The sequence below is a fragment of the Opisthorchis viverrini genome (genome assembly GCF_000715545.1).
Source record: "Opisthorchis viverrini unplaced genomic scaffold opera_v5_465, whole genome shotgun sequence".
Taxonomy (NCBI): Eukaryota; Metazoa; Platyhelminthes; class Trematoda; order Opisthorchiida; family Opisthorchiidae; genus Opisthorchis; species Opisthorchis viverrini.
The window spans coordinates 245,890-262,478 of record NW_008752129.1 but is presented as its reverse complement, the minus strand read 5'-3'; the positions used below and the strand labels follow the sequence as shown (position 1 = coordinate 262,478).

At 42.6% G+C, this 16,589-nt stretch overlaps 2 protein-coding genes across 2 annotated transcripts in view; one reads left to right on the top strand and one right to left on the bottom strand.

Moving 5' to 3' along the window:
* The window catches only part of T265_15391 (hypothetical protein), a gene marked incomplete at both ends in the record, with an annotated part of 86,712 nt that overhangs the window by 51,797 nt on the left and 18,326 nt on the right, over positions 1-16,589 (bottom strand). The gene's annotated exons all lie outside the window — the stretch shown is intronic.
* The window catches only part of T265_15390 (hypothetical protein), a gene marked incomplete at both ends in the record, with an annotated part of 51,194 nt that overhangs the window by 16,785 nt on the left and 17,820 nt on the right, over positions 1-16,589 (top strand). The window contains 10 exon segments of the mRNA XM_009177882.1: positions 1,152-1,313; positions 1,818-1,934; positions 3,126-3,407; positions 6,023-6,229; positions 8,156-8,278; positions 10,202-10,397; positions 11,154-11,295; positions 12,930-13,108; positions 14,934-15,007; positions 16,386-16,587. Coding sequence (XP_009176146.1) covers positions 1,152-1,313; positions 1,818-1,934; positions 3,126-3,407; positions 6,023-6,229; positions 8,156-8,278; positions 10,202-10,397; positions 11,154-11,295; positions 12,930-13,108; positions 14,934-15,007; positions 16,386-16,587 — 1,684 coding nt within the window.

Below are 16,589 nucleotides of genomic sequence, written 5' to 3'. Positions count from 1 at the left end.
GCAACACCAAGATAATCCGAACGTTGTTCAGCAGTACGACTCTAATTCGCAAACAACTAAGCCCTAATGCGCGCAGCGAAGCTGTTGTATATCCTATGACAAACAGAAGTTGCTTTGATCCAACTGATAGCCAGTAGGTTGTCTACACCATACAACGATTCAGCTGAAAAGTGTTCGGCAATTTGTCAATAGTTTCACCATTCTTGGCGCTCATTAGATGTAGTTCCTGGAAGGCCATCAACCCCATGATTTAGTTGGACATCAAACTGTGCGAACATGACTAGATACACTTGGTTGTAGATTGCATTGATGTTCATGACTGAATCAAAAGTTTACGAGATTCTCTAACTAGGAATCAAATGAGTCTCTCATCAACATTGACATGGTTCGCAAATTAGTGTATTTCGTCACTTGCGTACAAATGGGGCTCAAACAGGACATAAGGTTAGTGGATACTCCCGGTCTCTGCTTACCTGATGAGTCCCAAAAAGAGAAAACTGGCAGTAAGCTGTCATTCCGTTTTCAGTAACCGTAAAAGTAGCGAATTCTGTTGAGAGAAAAAATTCCAACCCGGACGGAACGTAATTCTTGAGGTTGCTTAAAAGTCTTCAATTGCCCACAACCGATTTTGTCCTTCTTTGGGTTCATCATCTGGATGCATCAACGGGATTTCCGTGAACTTTATGTTCTACTTGGACTCCAACTAGTCGCATTGCTCAAAGTACGCTCTTTCGCAATGCTACTTGTTCAAAGGTAGTCTCCATTGAAATGAGAGTTAATTGGGTTTTGCCACCGTGGTGAATATGTGAGGGAGATCGTTTATCAGACAAGTGAAATAAAACTGACAATTTTATGAAGATTTCTCTGGTTTAATGAATAATAATTGCAGAAATTAGAAGAATTTTGGTTTTGAGAAGCTTAGACTGTCATTGGTTTGTGCACTGACCTGGATGGTATAATCAGGACATTCTTCAGGTTAGGCATAACCACCGGCGCATTGCTACTGGCAACGAGCAATATTTGATCTGTGCAGTTTCCCTTGCCTATACACATTTGCACTAGTTATTTTGATCACTGTCATTATTTTTTCACATGTGAGCGCCATTTTTGGCCCATCTGTTACTCTCCTCAATGTCACTGTCTTATGCAAGATATCGAAAAACCCAAAGTGACCGTCACCAACATCGAGCCTGGAGTGCAGAAAGTTAGCTGGACGGATCCAATTGCAGCACCGGAATGCAGGCACCTTTTTGAGGTACAACAAACTAATGTGTTCACTGGCGGGCAGGTTACAATCACAGTTTCAGCAACTGGTAAGTGGGTCGAATTGTTGTAAAAAGAATTGCAAAAAATGCTTACCCTATACTCTGTAATGTTTGAGAATAACGATGGTGTGAGAAATGACAGCAGTAACTGCGTGCATTATTTGCTCAGTCAGATGAATTCTCCCGTGAATGGTCGCGTTCGTCACTTGACAGAACAGATAAATTCTTTGGGAAGAAATGGAATCAACCAATTCGAACCCATCGTTGAGCCACATCGGGGAAACTGTAACTCGTTGCAACATATTTCATTCAAACGCTGTTGATCTAGATAGTACAAATGCTATCTGGTAATCCCACATGCCATAAAGGCTGAGAGCAGAAAGATTTCCATCCACAGACCGGATCTGCGAAACAAACCGCCCTGAAAGTGGGAATCGGTAGTGGCCCGGAAACGACTGTCCTTGATACATACAGCTTTGATTTGAATAATAACCTACGGTTGAGTTTTGGATCTGTACCAATTTGGTTTCGTATTTCTCAAAATGTTTACAGAAAGAATCTTCGTCGAACTGACACACTGTACCAATTACGAATACACGGTTCGCGTGGTAGGTGAACACGTCAGCGGACAAAAGTCAGATCCAGTGAGATTGGTCACCATTTCTCCAAGTAAGAATGGGTTTAACCTATAAATATTATCATTTTTCGGAAGTAATTTGGCTTTTTATATTTGTCTCGATTTCGGGCTCCAGTCCAATGATTCTAACCCGAGTTTCCACGATGGGTACATTTTCCCTGATGTACAGTAATTCCTCCGCTGTAAAAAGTTTGAAAACAGTCAAAAGGCCACTGGTTGTGCAGAGTTTTAAAATCTTCTTGACATCATTTAAATTATGTTTTATGCTAAACAACAATTTATTGAATGCTGTACCAGCCACGTTAATTATATCAAGACAAAGGTCTATATACAATCCAGTTTGATCAGTCAATCATAGGTAAGATTACTTTTGTAGACACTTAACGACAATCCGAAAAGTCCTACGTATCGCGAGAAAAAAGTCTGTGAAATGCGAACAGAAGTACACCGGGAGACTACTGCACGAAGAGCCAAAGCTGACTGGATGAAATCTGTCGTGACTACTTGCAAAATAGCAGTAATACGCTTCCGGAGGAAAATTCATATGTAGGGCGACATCAAACACTGAGTGGCAGCACACGAGTGTGCACCGTTGGAGGATGTGCGGGTCTGCAGTCCGAAAATAAATATGGATTACTGGACTGAAGTGCCGCGAGCTTGGTTCGTTAGCTAAACAACGCGAAGTACTCCAAATTAGAGAGACGCAGCTATAAGTTGTAGATCGGCTTGTCAGAATGTCTTAAATTCATTAATACGCAATCACCGACTCTGGAATGAAATTTCCTAATGTTCTCACTAACTGCTAAATATAGGGAGCTTGTTCGGTTATGCAATTATTCTGCGCTTTTCAGAGATGGATGGATTCTGCGGGGGAGGGGGTGAAATCAGGTGGGGAAATTAAAAAAAATAGGATGGAAATTAGCTAGTTTGGTAGACAGATTTACATCTTCCAAGTACCAAATTTCAGCGTACTTGAAATCAGGACAATTTAACTCATGTTTTATTATTTTATTCTTATGGTTCTCGAGGAATGAGGATCAGTCCAACTGAATAGATCCTTCTCATGAAAGAAGCTGATGTGCATGCAACTTCCGTTCACCCGACACCAAACGGGCTAAGTCGAAGAAATTCCGTATTCACTCTGGAAATGCTTCAAGATTGCGTATAAAATAATCAATGTTTTGCGAAGTTTTTTATGTTCCCCTTTACAATTTCCCATACAGAACCAGAAACACCAACTCTGATTGAAGTCACCGTCGAAGGTCCAACGTCTGTGAAGTTAACATGGAGCACACCCATACCCCATGACCACTGCAGCCATACAGGATACATTGTTACGGCTCAGGCGGCCAACGATCCGTCGATTCGTGCAACTACTGATTTGCAATATAAAACACTTACCGTGAAGACCTGTACTTCCTATCTTGTGGCTGTGCAAGCACAGTACTCCGATGGGTCATTGAGCGAGAAATCACAGTTCAGAGCTGTCACAACTCCGGCCTATGGTATGTGCACTATCCGCTGATCGGGCGTATTTCAATGCTTCCTTTGACTATTTGATGGTACATAGAGATCATAGGCATGCATTAGGTAAAATTGGTAGTTAGTTAGGCTATGGTCTATTGTCGCTTTCTTTTAACGGATTAAAGATTTCCGAACCCAGCATTAAACGGAAATCCATCTTCAATGTGAGCACATTGTCTTCGGATTAACACCTGAACATGGTTTTCTCAGTTTTTCCACCAATGAAAGCTTCTCTAGAAAGTTGGCATGCATACACGGAAACTGGTATGATTTGACCAACTGGTGCTTTCCGACTGACAGGCGAACTCACACACGCAGCTTCGGAAATGGGCTGTTACAAATTCACCCATTGCGGTCACATTTGACGGTACTACACACAGGTCCCTTGAAAGCCGATCTCCTCAAATGTACCCTAAGTATGCTCGAAACCAAGTTCACCCCCCGGTGTGTGCACACCTAGAGGTGAAAAAGAAGCAAACAACACTCAGTTACTCTTTATTATGGCCTCGATCATAGCAGTTTTAGAGCCCGTTGGGAAGTGCACCTTAGTTAGACGGACAAGTCGGGTTCAGGGAATTTTCAAATTTGAGGTCGGGCGTACAAATATAGGAAAGATCGGAAAATGATTGGTAGACAGTCACAAATACCCTTCGGGTAGAGAAAAAATGGAATTTAACCGGGATCATATCGTTCAGCGGTTGAGAATTCCTAAACTCAAATCGCTCCGGTAATGTTTTCATATTCCGTTAAAAGAACACTATATGGGATGACGGCTAAGATACTGAGGCCATGCCTGACATAGAAGCTTTAAAAAACGCACTCTACTCATATTCCAGTTGAGGTGTCTTGAATGATTCCTTGGGAGCATCTCTCTCCTAAACAGCATCACAATGGGCAACACACTGTGTAATAAAGAGTTATTTGTTGTTGTATATGCGGATGAATTTGTCGTTCTTTTCCTTTAGTGAATCCCCATGACCGTACGTGAATGCTGTGTTAGAAGGGTAATGACAGGGAAAGGTGATCTTGTGGACCGAAGCGGAGCTTGTTGGCCGGTCTTTGATTTATTGTTGATCATGGCAGTTTGTACACGTTTTACTTCCAATCTAGGAGATATATATGCTCAGTCAGATAGATGTTTGCTGAGGAAACTACTGCATCTCAAATTGCAAAGCTTCATGAACTAAGAAACAACCAGGGAGAACATTGTACCAGTTTATTTGCAATTTTAACGGTTTCCAGACTTATTCAGAGCATAGATATAATAAAATCCTTCGTTGCTATCAAGGATCAGTCCATGAGTGGGAGGAAACGTATGTGAAATAGTGTTTAAGCCAAAGCTGTCGAGTGCAGAAAAAAAGTGAAGGATATTTGCTGGGGAGCGGGAAGCTTTCATCAAGAAAAACGGTGCTTACTGACTGCTGTGAATAAGTAGGGCAATAGTCAGTCGTGTGGAAATCTAGTAAACAGGAACTGATAAACCACCATTCTAATATGATCTCCTGGATTCCCCCCTCCCATCTAATGAGACACAATAGTCACGTTTTTGTGGATTTGGGGTGTTACTGTAGTCATTTTTCTGATGAAATCATGTAACTGCGGATAATAGAGAACAATTGTAGAAAAAATTGAATAAAGGACGGATAAACAGGAGAATTGTTAACAGCCTGCTGTACTTACTGTCATCTTACAATGGATTGAACTCCGTACTAAGCAAAGTAAATTGAGAAGGATACTCCACCACCATACGCCGCAGATAAATTGGTGGGAGTCAGTGAAGTCCGTCTGTGTGCAAAAGCCGAGAAGCATATTGTAGGTGCGCCTTCCCTACTGGGGATCGTCATCTTTGTGCATCCCATGAATCGGCCGAGTGATCCAAACCTGTGACTTCAATTGAGCACCAAACTCCCCGACCAAACGGGGTTACCAAGTACCATAAATAGGTCGCAGGTAGATAGGATATAGCACCAAACACTCTTCAACCAGGGAATCCATATCACATGGTTGGCTGGCGGCTTCAGTGACGGCTTCTCAGATGGAAGGCTATGGATAGTTGTTCAGCTGTAACACCCATTCGGTGCTGAACTGTCAGGCCACACAAAGGAAACACGAGGACTTTGATACTGCCAGGTTGTGCAAGCCTAGACAGGATAAGTTGTGGGGCAGAAGTGGAGTTCGAGCCACGGACCTTCCAGTGAGTAAATTCACATACTAAGCGCTGAGCCATCTCACCCCCAAAAGAGTGTTACCTTATTGTCTGCATCATTTTACCCTATGAGTGCTAGTAGTTTACTTATAGTACGAGACTTTTTCGAATCTTTTGTTGAAGATTCCACTGTGTTTTAGGCTGCGCCACTCTCCAAGTTTTGAAGGAAATGGAGTGAATTGAAGTTGTCACTGACGTTTTATAGTGAAGAAAAGTTAAGTCATACAAGTGCAAATATAAGTCACTAAGCGCTTTTGAGAAGACTTTCCACTATTGTCTGCAGCTGCATTCCGTCACTGACCGTGTTTTACGCATGATGGTTCGGGTGCCATCCTCTGTCGTCAGATTTCTTCACTACCGTGTCTGTTTTACACTCATGGGGCTAATAAGTTTACACATGTATTCATCCCGGTCCCATAGAGCCTGCGGCGCCAGTCGATCTGCAAATATCTGTGAACTCAGCACACAAACAAGTTCTCAAATGGAGGGAACCCCACCCTGGGTACAAGTGTCCACATATGTACGAACTGGAGCGGACTGAAACTGGACCTGAAGGAACCAATGTGAAGCATATCCGGTTCGAATCAATAACTCACGGTAGGTAACTTTTAAACTTCTTCTGTCCGTCGCAAGATTTATGCCATCCTACAGATGGGGGAACTCAAATTCCGGATGGAAACACATAAGCTGAGGGGAAAGGAAACATTGACCAGTGGTTACGGGGTTTATAGATACCACATTCACTTCGCTTTCGTTTGAGGATTCCTGGCTTCTGCGGTGACGAGGACCACGGGCACTGTGATATTTGACAGCATCCTATGAGTGGGAGTGGACGCTGGTTGCGCGATGTTTAGCTGGTGCTCCAGTGCAAACAGAGGCTACAAGAAACACGCCTTTGTTTTCAAAAGCATTATCATATGCAACTATCGGTGAACAAAACACCTAATACACCACTCATCACTTGCTGAGGATAAGTCGGCAACCCACAATCGGTTTTGATCTTCCTGAGGCTCACCAAATAATCACAGTCTTTGAGTGCCCGTCAACTTTGTGTTCTGCTTGTTAGCAACCGCACTGAAGCATTAGCGGACACTTAGGATGAAACCGAAGGATGCCACAAATGTGATGTGATGAATTTCGATTATCTATAACAACACATGTTGGTACATCTGAGCTTCAAACGTCTTATGATTCCACTGAAATTCGTATTGTTTTCCTATTGGAAAGAGAGAGAGAGTGGACATTCGATGAACAGTTTCCTATACAGTCATCCTATTTCATCATGGTTAATGCAGCCAACCTTTGTAGCTTTCTGGGAGAGAAACACTCATAGTAAATTAAAACCTAAATTTGTTATTACTTTCACTCCAACAGGTGAAGGCAAGTAAACAGGTTGATGAGCCAGTAGCAAGACCATCTCGCACGTAATCACAGCCAAGCTGTTCGCTAAAACACACATCTTTAATTCTAGCCATTTATTTGCCCAAATTTTGATAGTGCTGCGAACTTCAGTGACCAGAAGAGATAAGGTAATCGCAGTTAAACTCTGGCGAATGGACTACTCGACTACTTTCGAAATCGTTGAAAACTCTTCAACAGCCGGCGGTCTGTTTTTACCTTTTTGTGGCTCATCAGCTAAGCACAATCTCAGAGTTTTCGTCAACCCCATAATCCAGTTGAACACAAGATGAATGAAATTCATCTCACAAAGTACACACCAAAGTTCCTTTCCTAAAAGTCGGATTTTGAAAACTGGCGTCTGACCTAATAAACAGTAGAAAACTCGTGTCCCCTCTTCCTTTCCCAAGAAAAGGAAATCGTTCGTTTAAGCCAAAGTGCCGAAAAGAACTGTGCTGGAACTGCTGGAAACAGCAATGCCCAACTCACAGAGATCCTGAAATTTTTTAACACATCTCTCGGTTGGTATTTGGGATACTGCATTTTGTCACTGATCAGCAAAGGAATCACCTCACTAAAACGGCAAGGTGCAACTTACCAATTATGGATTTTCCTTCACGTGGTCGCGTGTTGGCTGTTTACTGGTGTAAAGACTTCCCGACTAGGTTTCCTTTTCCGAACCAATTATGGTCAACGTAACTAAATCCCGATTTGTTGGTTGACTGCTGCACTTAAAAGCCTCCCCCTGTGAAGCTATTTAGGTGGCCACAAAAGAATGAACCAGAATCGCCCACGTGGTTCGCAGACAGACGATCTGCGCGCTCATCAAATGGACTCAGCATGACAAAATGCGACATTATACGCTCTGACTACCACAGTTCTTTATTCACGGTAGCTAGGTGACGAAAGTGGCAGTTTGCAGATTATTTTTCAAACCAAATCCGTCAAGATAGTACCGGAAGACATTGTCTAGAACAATTACTTTGAAATGTTTATTTTCTGAAAATATCTGTACCAACAGAAGGAAAACTAATCGTGTTCGTTTGGGACACTTTATTAACTCCATGAAAACTAAGTTCGTTTTATTTATTTTTTTATATTCTCGTTTCGTTTTTTTGGCCCCAGAATATGTTGTTCTCTCATTGAAACCGCGGACAATCAACTCTTACAGGCTTCGCATTATTGGTCTTCCGGGGAATGTCGTTGGACCGTACTCGGTTGCAACCAGCAAAAGAACTACAGGAAAAGGTATTTTTGGTACTCACCTTACGTGAAGTACATAGTTTTATGAAGATTTTTCACAATCGCATGATGAGTACTTGGGCTAAGCCAATTTCGCGCTTGACTTCTTACTATGCTATACAGTCCCGCAGAGATAAATGTTTGTATTCGGGTTGATACCCTACTTAATTTCCTTAGAATTTTGTTGTTCACAAACACTTTCGGTACCAACGGAAAACGCCGCTTGAGTGAGAAAATCAGGGTAGCTCTTAGTCACGACCACTTCACGTTTGAGTCTCTGTTAGCTCGGATTCTGGCCAATTAGCTTCAAACGCAGTTCGGGAAGTGGTGAAATGATGACTTCTCAGGTACCGGGCTCTAACGAAGAAGTTTTCCCTGAGGATGCCATGTCGCTGTTTGACATATTCCCACCAATCATTCAACTTTCATGAACTTCCGAAATTTATTGGCCTTGATTTTGTCCTCTGGACTGACTCACCACAACATTTTAAGTGCAAGCATCTACGCACATCACAGCTGGTCAGGGAACATATTGGCTCATCTTGGTTTTTTGCGAGTGTCATGGTTACTGAAACTGTTCCCAGCAAAATGCTGGTTATTTTTCACTCATTCTCATTTGGCATTCATCGAAGCTTTCATCCACAACAGTGAGCAAATTCATACATGTAGAAACCGGCATTTGACCTTGCAAGATTGACAATCTATATGAACAAACTCACTACAGTTGCTTCCTCTTTTGTTGATCGTCATCACTAATACGAACTTCACTGATCGATATTGATTGATTTTGCAAAAAATTAGCGAGTTTCACCCTTCCACTTAGTCGGTAAACGTAATGCCACGATCGAGATATCCATGCGTCTGAATAAACGCTTGTTGTTTCTGGCTCTCTTCAAGCTACCAGAGAAATTTCAAAACTTCGACCCACTGAGTGGTAGTTGAACAGAATACCGTTCAAACAAGATAGCTTGGCCAACAATACATGACCTAACCAACACAGTCTTCAATAGAAGTCTCCGTTGTGCAATTCAAAACTCGCCTTCTAACCGCCTCCTTATACTCACATTGACATTTTGTTACAGTTTTCTGAAACGAATCAAGTTTTACACAGATTGTGGAGCATCGTTTCGGTTGCCATCCGTACTAGTTTGAACACCAACTTATGTTGTCACTCAGGACCGACTGAACCAGATAATCGAGTCAAACAGGTAATCTAGCTACTTAGCAAACTTCTGAAACTGTAGGTAGGTGGTTATCATCCAGCCTCACAATCATGGATTTAGACGCAGTTTCTGAAAACATCGGCGAGCGAACGGTTCGAAGGGCTCAAAACTTAGCTTACTACTCCACGGGAGAAACATTCACAAATGGTCACAATTGTCCATGTGTTAACAGCACCTCTTGGAATATGGATACAAGCCTATGACGCAAATATGCGTACATTTCTTTATCATGATCACTGAAACAGCACCTCTTGGAATATGGATACAAGCTTATGACGCAAATATTAGTACATGATCACTGCCAGCACTTGAGAAATCACAGCAGATAACTTTTTTACTAGTTTGAACACGGTAGGTCGAACAGCGAATAATACTAAGAAATAAACCAAGAGGATGAGGATCTATACTCATTCAAATGGATGAGCCATGGTATTTTTTCATCACACGGTCTTCGAAAAGCTTGAAAACTTAGATTTACTTTAGAACTACAAAAACGGTGGTGGTGTGTCCCAGTTACGAAACTTTCTGACGATTCCCAAATGGCTTTGTTCAGCTATCGATGATCATTGCAAGTCTATTACATCTATCAGTACTCATGATTGAGTGTATCTTTCGTGGATGAGCTCACTAAAGCTCGAAGTGTTCTCCTTAATTAAGGCATAATTATGTTGACGTGAATAGGATACTACTTATCGTCTTTCTACAGAAACGCTCGCCAGTACGCTATCAGATCATATGACCACCATCGATTCATCCGAAAGTACGATCTCCCTTCGTGTGAACTTCTCTAGCCTGGTGGGAATTCCCGATCTGCAAGTCTTGTCACTGTTGATTCAACCACAACCAGAACAATCGCCCATTGGACGAGAATCAGCGATATTCCCAAAGCATGTCACAAAATTGTTGGACCAGGTGAGAAATGTTTTACGTTTGGTGCGATTAAAAACAGGAAGCTATGATGGTCGTATTTCAAGCCAATAACTTTTCCACATAAATCGTTCTTTTAAAAAAGTCCCCGTAAAATAGTCTCCTGTTGATTCATTACATAGTTTCAATAAACGTCAAATGTTATCTATTCTAGTAAAGCGACGAGTGGTTGTCCCAAAAAGACATTCCGACATCTGACAGGTTCGCTCCCCCATCATCGGAATGGGTTATACCATAAATCCTCAACTAACAGTGTTTCGCTTCTTTGATTTCGAACGTGGCAGGCAGCAATCGTGTTGATTCGGGCAATACCTCTGATAATCAGGACTCAGGTAGTTGAACATTGTTTGTGAGACCACACTTTTCAGCAAACACTACTGCACAGAATTTACATTGTTTCCAGTTAGGACATTACAAGTAGTGAGCATCTACTGAAAGACACTCACGTTTACTTAGCTACTATAAACCTGCGTGAGTCTGATTAGAAGACGAAATAAAAGAAGCAATTTTTATGTTACTGTCATTTTCGTTTAGTGATTGAGGACAACTATGCAGCTGCATCCAATATCTGAGGATCACGTCAGTCATGAGTACACACACATCTCGTCTTGGAGTCGTCGTTGGATGGCCAGTTCTGTACCAATTCCCAATCAGTAGTTTCGAAAGATTCCGCTACTGATATAAAGTGGAGTAGGTTAATAGCTGAATACAGTGGCTCCTCTTTCAAACAGTCCGACGGCCTGTAATAAAATCGAGCCTGAATTGGATGAAGGAAGCACGAAGGCTAGGATACTGCCAAGTTGCCCAAGCCTAGACAGGGGAAGTCGAGAGGCAGATGTTGGATTCGAACCACGGACCTTCCGGTCAGTGAATGTGCGCTCTAACCACTGGTCCATCTCGCCCCACCACTTACATGGATGCAAAACAGGTGTACTCTAAAATAAAGTGGGCTTTAATAGTAGTGTCAAAGCACTTGGCACACTTTGCTAACTTAAGTAATCATTAGAATTGTTATCTAGGTGCGGCATGGCAACCATTCGAACACTCTTTTCAACTACAGTAATTGCTCTGTATAGATAAGTAATGAATGAATTTCGTATCTGCAGTGTGTTTGATATATCTTAACTTATCTTATCTTAATAGGTCGAATTCCCTTGAATTGGTGCCAGTATTTTTAGTTTGTCTAAGTGAGACCGATTACGTTTCTAATCCGATAATCCCGGTGGAAGTTACTTCTTTCATTGGTTTCACAGAGCGGGCCTCAGGTTATGAGAGTGAGGCTGTGGAACGACCAAAAATTAGCAGGCTGGTCTATATTGTTCCAGATTACTTATCCGGAGTCAAAGATCACGCTTTTTTTATCCCTTTTCTGCGTAATAATGGTTTAGGACGCGTAAAATTTCACTTTGATAAGAGGAAGACCATTTTTCCTCTAGCTTACTGTACATCATCCCGATTTTGGTCTATCAATGTAACTCGTCCTAGTTCCAGTCGGTTCCACGTTCTGGCCGCAACCAACCCGGGCTACCTTGTGGAACTAGGAGGACGATAACCAGCTCTTAACACATACATCTAGCAGACATAACACGATACCTAACCAGAGATTCCGTACTGTTTACGGGCTAATCAACCGACCAAAAATTAGCAGGCTGGTCTATATTGTTCCAGATTACTTATCCGGAGTCAAAGATCACGCTTTTTTTATCCCTTTTCTGCGTAATAATGGTTTAGGACGCGTAAAATTTCACTTTGATAAGAGGAAGACCATTTTTCCTCTAGCTTACTGTACATCATCCCGATTTTGGTCTATCAATGTAACTCGTCCTAGTTCCAGTCGGTTCCACGTTCTGGCCGCAACCAACCCGGGCTACCTTGTGGAACTAGGAGGACGATAACCAGCTCAGTCTTAACACATCTAGCAGACATAACACGATACCTAACCAGAGATTCCGTACTGTTTACGGGCTAATCAACCCAGATCGACACGACAGCACACAATTGCAGTGACTGAAACCAGCGCCATATGACCTCGGCATCTGGTCTTTTTCAGCATAAATGCTTTGCGTTTCGTACTTACCACCGTCTAACTCACCACTGCCCTGTGCTGAACACAACCTTAGCACTGCCTGCACTAACGAACAAAGGTCATCTTCAGCATAAATGCTTTGCGTTTCGTACTTGCCACCGTCTAACTCACCACTGCCTTGTGCTGAACACAACCTTAGCACTGCTTGCACTAACGAACCAAGGTCATGCTATTGGTGACTGGAACCAGTTGTTCCTTGTCAGGTAGTCAGTGTTGCCTCTCACTCGAATCCCTCTTCATGTACACCATTCCCATTAAACTATGTTAAATGTCGCTCTCTTAACCCTTGCAAATGTACTGCTTGAAAAGAGGAATTTTGAGGAACCCTGATGAGTGAAACAGGGACATTCAGGCTTTTGGGAGTCACGTCTGTTTTGATGCTACACACATTCAGATATGCGGACTACGTATTGCATTTCAGAGTTGGAACAATCGCCTACACCATGGTACAGAAGCGTGGGAGTGGAAGCTGTGGGAGAGATCCGAGCATGCGTCACATCAGACAGCTCATGATGGAACAATCATTTTGGGCCAGACTGTACCGTGCAGTGATAGTCCCTATTGCGAACCAGGTCAACTAATGCCAGGATCAATTTATGGGTAATTTTGATGTAATTTTATGCGTAGCTGTTCGTCTAGCTATTGATTTTGAATTTTTGTCAGTGTTTTTTTGTTTCACAAGGCATTAGGGCGTGACAAGATTATCCGTGATATACAACTTATCACCCGGAATTCTCGTATTTTGCCTGTGATCGAAGTAGGGTCTTACCTTAAAGCTTCATTCTGCTAGTAGAATGTAAGCCACTGTATAACCGTTTCTTCCTCATTGGAAAGCTAGGAGACTATGTGCATCTCCTAGGAACTCATGTGACGAAGGTGAATCCCTTGTGAGTAGAGAAATTCGAACTTTTCACCGCCCAGCTGCTGGTGGATGATGAGCACTTTGCGTGACTTGCATATGACTACAGTTAAACCTCAAGTGTGCAGGTCTCAACTCAGGGGTTGCCGAATAATCATCATCGATCTTCGTGAAACTTGACAATGATAACATTTTAACGCCATAATCATTCGGTAAGTGGCACCTTCCATTGTGACACGGTTTAGGGTCTACAACAGTACCAAGTATGGTTGTCTAGTGTCTAACGATAAGATTATCGGTTTGTTTCTGGCCTAACCGCTCACGACCCTCCGGTTTCTCCAAGCTATATCGTGCTTCGAACAGGGGAATTCCACATATTGAATTGAAAAATGACGTCAGGCTGAGAAAAGTGTGATAAAATAGCGCTCAACTATCGGTTCAGGTCGAACCTACAACTTTGAGGATTGCAGAGTATCTTGCTTTGGAAAACGGACAATTCTGTGTGAAATTCTCGACAAAATTAGGAGTCTATTATCGGATTTATTGCAAAACAAATTCCTTGTATGGAATTTTTCTCAATAGATTACACAACGATTTGTGGAGCACCTGAGTTGGGCCACCGTCTGCCATGCTATTCGAATAAAGCCGTAATTACATACTACGCTAGAAAGGAAACTTTGCCATCAGAACTGTTAAGGTTCCCGATAGGAAACTTTGAGTTACGCGTACGCCTGACGATCACGACCAACAAACGTAAGAACTGGGTACGAAATTTACGTTACTATTTACACAAAAGTAGGCAAAAATATATGACAAAACTCAATGGTCCACGTTAGTGGCGTCAACAAGTGCTCAAGTCTGTCCTGACCGGTACGGGACACTTTCACGATCCGCACTCCAGACAACAGCGAGCGGATTGTCAGCTCGCTTTTTTGGGCTGCGGTCATCCTTTTCGTGGTCGGTTTCGCATATGTAGGTGGCTTTGGTAAGCACGTTCACAATCATATGTGCTTGTATACCAGTGTCGGACCGGGAATGCTTGGCGGCAAGGTGAATGACAGGTGCGGATGAGGGGAACAATTACAGATGAAAAGTATATAGGTGGAGTGAGCGAATGTCAGAATGAAAACTGAATATTTCATGAGTATCTTTCCTGTGAGAATGGGGCAGATGAAATCTATCCAACTCAAGGCGCACAGTCACCAAAGTCACAGGCAGGTAGTCTTGAAATAAAGAACGCGAAGACAATCGGCGCTTTAATCGGGGTGGATGGGTAATCTGGCTGAGAAAGCAATACACAGTGGTCAAAAAAGATGGTGGCTTAGAATACGAGGGGCTAATAAGTCTTCTGGATCCGCTTGACTTATGAACATAAAAGTTAACATTTTAGTCAGGTTGTTTATGACTTCTTTTTGGTGTGTCTCTGACGATTACCGCTGAATTCAATCATCACGGATTCCATGCATCATTATAACACCATTATTATTATTATTATAACATCGACAATAAGATAACATTAATAACATAACTTAACATTAACATCATTATAATTTTCCTCATTTCCAGAATTCAGCTGAGATTATACAGTCCGAATGGTGTTTTCACGAGCCATCAAATCTTCGCCGCCACAAAATCTGACCGTAAGTTTGAAATTATGCCGCCCAACTACTCCATGTGCAGGAAGGCCGACAAAGGTTTCTGGGATGATAACAAAACGTCTGCACTGTTTTTCGCTATTTGCATATTCGTTTTCTTCTGCGAGTGCACGCCTTGGGTCTAACGACCAACATTATTCGTAATTGTGTCAATCTCACCCTCCGTGGTGCAGTGCAAGTTTCCGCGCAGTGTTCACTGATCATAATAGGTCCTTCCAGCTCGAAGGTAGTCCCGAAAACCACCGCAGCACTTAGTTTCTGTTGCAGTAACATGTCTTTCATCCTTATCATCCTGTTGGTGTTAGGGTTGGGCAAAGTTTTAATTCATCCGTTCCGGAATGCTTTTTTCTACTCACTGTTGGATTATGCGATGGGGGGCATCATAATATCTGTTAGCGAGCAAACAGTGATAGGTAACAATAAATCGAACGCGACACCAACACCAGTAGATGGTGAACAAAGTGAAGGCATCAGAACATATACGCCTAAACTCTCCCTCAAAGCGCCGCGACGTACTTTCCCGTCCATTTCATCTGAAGGGCCAGTCAGCGTGACGTTCTTCTTAGGATTTGAGACGCTTTGGTCTACGTTTACACAACAAAACGTAGCAGTTTTAAACCCTTATCCAAACAGAACAGGAAATATGTTTTCTCTTATTCTATCAGGCAATACACCTTGTTATAAGCAACAAGATAGAGCTCGAGAGGGAGGGGGTGGACCAAACTTCTCAGAATCGAATATTTTGATATGGGAGCTAATAACTCCAATAGGAATCCCATGTGTCCATCACTCGCGTCAACCTCAGATTCGATTCTTCCATAATACATCAAAACCCAGGATCTTTTATGGCCTTACTGCCCTCCTCCTAGTATTCTTTCTAGGTCTAGCAAAAGAAACAGCGAAGGCTGCTGCGACAAAATAAGACAGTTCACAAGGACATAGACGTGACGGAAATCGGGGGTGCACCCACTTAATAAGACCGAAGAAGGGCGTAGCCGAATGTGCGCAATCTGAAAGTTTTCGGAAAACTTAGATTTAGATTTTTGCTTCCAAAATCGTCTATGTTTTACACCAGTATGTCCGAAGTCATCATGGTTATCAAGTGTTAGAGAACTAGTGGAGCTTGGAGACCGAATTCGACGTATCTTGCGTAGTTGTGTGCGTTTGTGCGCTTTTTGTATGCGTGCTTATGAGGATGTGCGTATGAGCGTGCGTGTAAGTCCATGCGCGAATATGCGTGTCTACCTGTACACAGGTGTATTCGTCTGCAAGCGTGAATGTGTGCGCACATCCGTGTGTGCATGCGGTGCATGAACTCGCCACTTCGTACTAATGTCATGAACTTTCATCCTCATGTTCCTAGTTATCTGCCTCAAAGTACTGCTTGGCGTTTTTGCCGCTGTTGCTGGTTGTGCAGTCATCCTAGCCAAGTTCGCCTACACCTGCCACACAAGCGCTTCATGGGATCGTCTAGAAGCTGAGGCAGTAAAGGTAGAAACTGAACGGAAACCAGACAAGACGAACAAAAAAAGATCATGGACAGAACAAGTGCAACGTGTAGGAAGGT